The 7,299-nt window shown below is 51.8% G+C and overlaps 1 protein-coding gene across 1 annotated transcript; it reads right to left on the reverse strand.

Annotated features, from left to right (window-relative positions):
- Window positions 1–407: 407 nt before the first annotated feature.
- On the reverse strand, window positions 408–6,900 carry LOC130143321 (olfactory receptor 14J1-like). The gene is made up of 2 exons (XM_056326022.1): window positions 6,400–6,900; window positions 408–539 (listed from the first exon to the last, which is right to left on the reverse strand). The coding sequence occupies exons 1-2, from the start codon at window positions 6,898–6,900 to the stop codon at window positions 408–410; spliced, it is 633 nt and encodes a 210-aa protein (XP_056181997.1).
- Window positions 6,901–7,299: the final 399 nt, after the last annotated feature.

Genomic DNA, 7,299 nt, shown 5'->3' on the forward strand with positions numbered 1-7,299 from the left:
GTAACCGATCCCCGTTAAGGCCAAAGATGTGTTGTCTTCCTATAGACCAATGTCATTTTGTGACAATTAAAACCAGTTTGGATTGTGAGGAATAACGACCAACACATGAATGACCATTCCCCTCACAGTTTCTCCCAGGACCAAATTACTCCATTGCTCCCAATTCATCTACACACCCACAGCCATGGAGGCACTAGGGGGATAGTGAAGAGGGGGTTGATGGTACAGAACGTCTCTGCTGCTCCTTCCTCCTCACACGTCTCCCCTTCTCCAGCATAGGTCCTCTCCATAGACCCGACCATCTTTGTAGTCAAAGGCAATGTGTTGTTCATTTCTTTGTGTCTAACTTCTCTTGATACTCAGAGAATGAGAGACGAGAGAAGATTGGAAGAGTCTCTGGACATCTTCTATTTCAAGACGCAGCTGAGACAGGTCAGCTTGAGCAAGTTAATCGTGGCCTTGTCTAGGTGGTTTTGGAATATCTCCATGGATGGACATTCCACAAACGCTCCTGGCAAGTAGATCCAGTGATTGATCACCTGCAAAGTCAAAAAGTGTTTTCTTAGGATCTTGTGAAATTTTATATACATTTGTAAGAATCTCACAAGGCTTTTGTTCTCCAGACTGAAAAGGCACAGATCTGTCTCCCTTTCTTCCTGGGAAAGATGCTCCAGTCTCTTCAAACAATTTGATGGCCCGTTGCAACTCTTGCTTTAGTAGGTCAACAACATTCTTGCCCTGGGAAGCCCATCCTGGACACAGCACTGCAGATGTGGCCTCAGCAATGCTAAGATGAGGGAAGGGTCACCTCCATCCATCAGCCAGCAATGCTTTTCCTAATGCAGCCACCACAGCTGTTGGCGTTTGCCATGAAGGTGCATCAATCATTCATTCTCATCTGCTTGTCCTCTGGCACCCAAAGGTCCTTCTCTGCAGAGCTGCTCTCTGGCTGCCCTGCCACCAGCAGGATAGCCACAGGAGGGCTGGATCACAGCCTGGCCTCCCCAAGGAACTTGCTCAGAACCAGCACCAGCAGCAGCAGAAGCTAGTCATTCTTGGAGATGAGCTTCACCTCTGGCACAGGCAGCACGGTGCTACTAAGACACCTGGGAGAGCAAAGCCCTCTCCTGCCAGGGCTGCACAGCCCAGGCCTGTTGCCCTCTGGCCTTGGCCACTGCAGCCTTTGCTCTCATGCTGGGAACCTCCTTCCTCCTTCTGCTGCCCCCTGCCATCCCCTCCAGCATCCTCTGCTGGGAAGCAAACCCTTCCCACACAAGGGCTCCCATCCCTGGGTACCCGGTTTCTGTGTGACAAGCCTGCCCTTGTCCCTGGTGCCACACCTGAGGTGCTGCAGCCCACATGGGCCCCAGAGCCCACCGCCTGGGCGCGCGGGAAGCAGGAGCCCCCTGTGCCACCACAGAGCTGTGACATCAGTGCCATAAGTCCTAGAGTAGGGGCAGGACAGCTCCCACGGCTTTGGTGGTGGATGGAGACACAAGGTCTGTAGGGGCGACCTACGGGAAAGATGAGGAGTGGGGGATGCTCTGTGTGATGTCAGGGCAGCTCAGATACATGGGGCTCTGGTATTGGACAGGCAAAGAGGTTGAGTGAGAGCTTGTGTGTGGATCAAAGGAGAGACCAGAAAGAATGACACAGTGGTAGGAATTAGTTGTGGTTTGACCCTGGCCAGCACCTAATCACCCAGAATCAGTTGCTCAGTGACCCCTTACATGCTCAGCATGATGGCGGAGAGGCTCCAAAGAAAATTCACAGGTCAGAAAAAAGTTCAACAGGAGAAGCAAAAGCTGTGTGTGCAAGCAAAGCAACATGAGTAATTCACTCACTCCATGCCATGGGCAGGCAGGGTTTCAGTCATTTCAGAAGAGCAGGGCTTCTGCACCATCTATCAGTGACATGGGAAGATAAACACCATTACCATGAAAGTCCTCTTTTCATCCTGCTTTCCTTGTGCTGTTATTATGAGCACAATGTCCCGTGATATGCAATAGCCCTTTGGACATTTGGGGTCAGTTGTCCCAGCTTCTTGCGTCCCCCCAGTCTCTTGAGCAGAGGCAGAGTGCGAAAAAGAGAAAGCCATGGCAACTACTCTGCAGCAGTAGCCAAAACACTGGTGTGTGGTCAGCGCTGTCTTAGGAAGAGACACAAAGCACAGCGCCAGAAGGGCTGCTGTGAAGAACATGCACTCCATGCCAGCCAGAGCCAGGACAGAGTTACAGGTCATACGGTCAGGCTGAGGAATGGACAATGTCTTCTTCACATGCTCCGAGGCAATCTGTGGGTCACAGAGCCTGGCTTTTCTGGAGGAAGCAGTCTCCTTGGTATTCACTGCACAGGTAAGCAAGGATGCCAAGAGTCCAGGGCCTTGTGGGCAAGTTCCCCATGCCCAACAGCCCATCCAGTCTGATGCCTGCCTGGAACTGGGACACCCCAAAGAGGAAGAGCTGCTCAGGGATGTGAAGACCAGTGCCAGCCTTGGTTGTAGTGAGTGTGAAGTTGTGGTGACCCTGATCCCCAGTCATGTGCGGAAAGAGATCAGTAGAGCACAGACCTGAGACAGGAGGGAATGAGAACCTGGCCTGTTGAGGGCCCTGGCAGGTGATATCCCATGGGGGCAGGACCCTGAGGGTATCCCTGTGCCTTCCTGGCCCTGATCAGATTAAGTGGGGCCTCCACCCAAAGCTTTGTCCATGGCTCCAGGAGTTCACTAAAGCCAGGCAGGAGTTTCAGGTCCAGCATCATCTACGCTGTATGTGTGTGGGTCTCTAGGCACAACCATAGACAAAGTCTTGCCTGTCCATGGACCTTGTCAAATCGAAAATATTCAGGCTCACATCCCAGTTTGATTCTTGATGGGGTGGCCAATGAAAGGACTTTATGGCCCTCAAAGTCTTAGGGCCTTTCTACTTCCTTTCTTCTCATCCCTACATCAGTTGATGGGAAGAGGGGAAGGAAGAGCAGGTCAGGCTTCAGGGTGTCACGGACTGAAAGGGGGGAGAAAAAACTCTTACCTTCAGCTCTTTCCCAAAAGCCTAAAATCTTCCATAGAACTGGAAAGCACTGACATTCTTCCACGACCCCCACTTTTAGCAAAGAAGTTGAGAGTTCCCAAGCAGAGGATTTGTTCCCATTCTGTTTACAGCTTCAAGCACCCCATGATGTGGAGGTTGGTCATTGCATTATCTCCTGCCAAGAACATTCTTATTTCCACACCTGAGGATTGCCTATCACATTCCTGCCAGGCACCACAGCTCCAAGACTGGCTTCATCCTCCTGACCACCTCCCCGTTGGGACTGGCAGGTCACTAGGAGGCTCCCAAGGCCTTCCCTTGTGCAGGCAGAACAAGGGCCTTGCCCTCAGTTTCCCCTCCCAGGAAAGTGTTCCAGCCCCTGAGCATCTCAGTGACTCTTCACTGAACTCACTCCCAGTCATACACATCTTCCTTGCTGTTATGGGTCCTGTCTCGAGGCACTGAGACACTTCTTGCCTCAGTCCCTCCCCAGTCAAGGCCCAAAAATGAACACAGCAGTCTACACATGGTGTAATGGGCGATGAGCATGGGGACATCATCACTTCCCTCACTCTCTTGGCAAGGCACCTCTTCATACACTCCAGGACACTGCTGGCTGCCTCTGCTACCAGGTCACAGGGGGGGATTGTGTTTTGCCTTCTGTCCCCCAGCACCACCAGGGCCTTTTCTGCACAGACACTGCCCAGCCAGGCAGGTCCCAGGCCCTGCAGCTGCAGGGTGTTAGTCCATCCGAGGGAGGTGCAGACTCTGCCCTTGGTCCTTCCTGCATCTGTGCAGCTCCTGACAGGGCAGCCACCCCACCTGCCAGGTTTTCCCTGGATGGCATCCCTAGGGCACAGGAATGGGCCTCCGAGTTCAGGGCCATCACCAGACCTGGTGCCAGTGGCCTCCACTGGGCCATGTGTACAGCTCCTAAACCTCACAGGGCACAGATCAGTCCCCTGTGCTGCCCGCAATGCCCCAGTATGTCCCAGTGGCCTCCAGGTGGGGTGTGAGCCCCTCACCACTGCTCTCTCAGCCTGACCATCCCACTGGTGTTTTACCCATCTCTTTCCATACGCACCCAGAGTGTCATGGCCTCACGTGGGCAGAACACTGAGGGAGACCATGGGCGGAGTTTTGCTGAAGCTGAGGGAAATGACATCCACTGTGGAGCTCCTCACACACAACTGCAGGCTGTCAGGTTGGCAAGGTGTGATTTACCCTTGGGAAATCCACCTGGACAGTTACCCTCTCAGGTGCCAGGAATGTCACCCAGGAGGACTCTAAGTGGTGGCACACCCCTCCCCAGTGGGGGTTTGTGCAGCCTCTGGTTCCCCGAGTTGCACTTATGGACTCCTTCCAAGACATCGCAACAATGCTTGTCCTTCCTCACAAGTAACTTCTGTCAATTCATGGAGCTTTCAAAAGGGATATTTCAAAGAAATATTAATTTTATAACAGAACTTCACCACCATTATTATTACAGATATACCACATCCTTAATTTATCTCATCCTCCTTATATTTGTACCTGACAAGGAGGCAGTGTCGACTTCTGTACTCCTGCATTAGTAGTTCCTGAGACCCGATTGCTCTGCTAATACCATACCCCTTCAACACCCTCCTTGTGCCCCATGACCTGACAACAGAAAAGCAGTCTTTTTTCTTTCAGATTTATCAAATGTATTTCGCACAAGCCATTTGAGAGGAGAAACAATCTCTACATGAACTCCTTGGGTTGCGTTGACACAATTTATGTATGATCTTCTACCTCTATGGCGTTTTTTCAGGTTGGACAGACCTCTGGAGATCATTGAGTCCACTCCTCCAACTGAGGCAGGGTGAGCTAGACCAGCTTTCTCAGCAGCTTGTCTAGGTAGGCTTGCGATATCATAGAAGCATAGAAACAGAGAATTGTTTAGGTTGGAAAAGACCTTAAAGATCATCAAATCCAAAAGTAATCTCAGGACAGCCAATTCCATCACTAAATCATGTCCCAAAGCAGTGCGCCTGTGTATTTCTGAAACATCTCCAGGACTGGTGATTCCACCAGCTCCCTGGGCAGCCTGTTCCAATGCTTGACCACCCTTGCAGTGAAGATGTTTTGCCTCATATCCAATCTAAACCTCTCCTGGTGTAACTTGAGGCTGTTGCCTCTTGTCCTGTCATTTGTTATGTGAGAGAAGAGACCTACCCCCACCCATCTACAACTGACTTTCAACTACTTATAGAGAGCAGTAAGATCCCCCTGAGCCTCCTCTTCTCCATACTAAACCACACAAGTCCCCTCAGCTGCTCCTCAACAGACCAGGGCTCCAGACCCTTCACCACCTTTGTTGCCCTTCCCTGGACCTACTCCAGCACCTGAAAGTTTCTCTTGAAGTGAGTAGCCCAAAATGGAAAAACAATGTTCAACGTGTGGCTTCAGCAGTGTTGAGTACAGGGGGTTGATCACTGCCCTGGTCCTACTGGCCACACTGTCTCTCATACCAGCCAGGATGATATTGGCCTTCTTGGCCACCTGGGCACATAGATGGCTCATGCTCAACCATCTGTCAGCCTGCACCCTCAGGGCACTTTCCCACCAGGCAGCATTCCAGAAACTCTCCCCCGAGCCTGTAGCGTTGTGTGGGGTTGTTGTGACCCAAGTGCAGAACTGGCACTTCTCCTGGTTGAACTTCATACAATTGCACACACACAAATGATCCAACATGTGCAGATCCCTCTGCAGAGCCTTCCTGCCCTCAAGGACATCAGCACTCCCACCCATCTTAATGTTGTATGCAAACTCACTGAGGGTGCACTCAATCCCCCTGGCCGGATCATTGATTAAAGTTCTGGAGCAGGACTGGCCCCAGCACTGAGCCCTGGGGAACACCACTCCTTATGGGCTGTCACCTGGATGTCACTCCATTTACTACCACTCCTGGGGCTTGGCTGTCCAGCCAGCTCTAACCCAGTGTGGAGAACACCCATCGAAGCCATGAGCAGCCAGGTTCTGCAGGAGAATGCTGTGGGAGACGGTGTCAAAGGCTTTTTTAAGGTCCAGGTAGACAGCATCCGCAGCCTTTTCATCATCATCAGCGCAGGCCAACTTTACAGTCCTCGCAGGCACATGTGCAAAGAGCTCTGGGTCAAACAGGCTGGGTTCATGTCTTTGAGTAATGGCAGTGGATGCTGCCATACGGGGACAAAGAGGCTTGTCACAGATAGAAAAATAAATGCACAGGAGTTTCCAGAGGTAACTTGGAAATTATTTGTGAAGAGCCATGGGTAGCTTATGGCTGCTGAGAGACATCTGACTGCATCAGCTTCTTTACTGCATTCTTCAGCTCCTGGTTCCTCATGCTGTAGATGAGGGGGTTCACTGCTGGAGGCACCACCGAGTACAGGACTGACATTACTGGATTGAGGGATGGGAAGGAGACTGAGATGGGCTTCCGGTAGGCAAAGGTGGCAGTGCTGAGTAAGAGGGAGACCACGGCCAGGTGAGGGAGGCACGTGGAAAAGGCTTTGTGCCGTCCCTGCTCAGAGGGGATCCTCAGCACAGCCCTGAAGATCTGCACGTAGGACAGCACAATGAAAACAAAACAGCCAAATGCTACTAAGAAACTAACCACAAGAAGCCCAAGTTCCCTGAAGTAGGCCCGTGAGCAGGAGAGCTTGAGGATCTGTGGGATTTCACAGAAGAACTGGTCCAGGGCATTGCCGTGGCAGAGTGCCAGTGAAAGTGTATTGGCCATGTGCAGTAAAGCGTAGAGAACATCACTGCCATAGAAAGCTACTGCCATGTGGACACAAGGTCTGCTGCCCAGCAGGGTCCCGTAGTGCGGGGGTTGGCAGATGGCCACGTAGCGGTCATACGCCATGATGGTGAGGAGAAAATATTCTGCTGAAAGGAAAAATACAAAGAGAAAGGCTTGGGCAGCACATTCTGAGTAGGTGATGATCCTGGTGTCCCAGAGTGTGTTGGCCATGGCTTTGGGGAGAGTGGTGGAGATGGAGCCCAGGTCAAGGAGGGAGAGGTTGAGGAGGAAGAAGTACATGGGGGTGTGGAGGTGGTGGTTACACGCTACAGCAGTGATGATGAGGCCATTGGAAACGAGGGTAGCCAGGTAGATGCCCAGCAACAGCCAGAAGGTCAAGAGCTGCATCTCCCGCGTGTCTGCCAATGCCAGGAGAAGGAACTGGGTGATGGAGCTGCTGTTGAACATCTGCTGCTTCTGAACATGGGGACCTGTTCAAGGAGGAAAGACAGGGACAATTTA

The sequence above is a fragment of the Falco biarmicus genome, unplaced genomic scaffold (genome assembly GCF_023638135.1).
Source record: "Falco biarmicus isolate bFalBia1 unplaced genomic scaffold, bFalBia1.pri scaffold_111, whole genome shotgun sequence".
NCBI classification, from domain to species: domain Eukaryota; kingdom Metazoa; phylum Chordata; class Aves; order Falconiformes; family Falconidae; genus Falco; species Falco biarmicus.

Bases quoted from the DNA above. Each gene is read 5' to 3' on its own strand.
- LOC130143321 (XM_056326022.1), bottom strand. From the start codon at position 6,900: ATGGCGTATGACCGCTACGTGGCCATCTGCCAACCCCCGCACTACGGG. The intron at 540-6,399 runs GTGAACCCCCTC...TTGACTTTGCAG, and splicing joins ACTCGGTGGTGCCTCCAGCA to GTGATCAATCACTGGATCTA.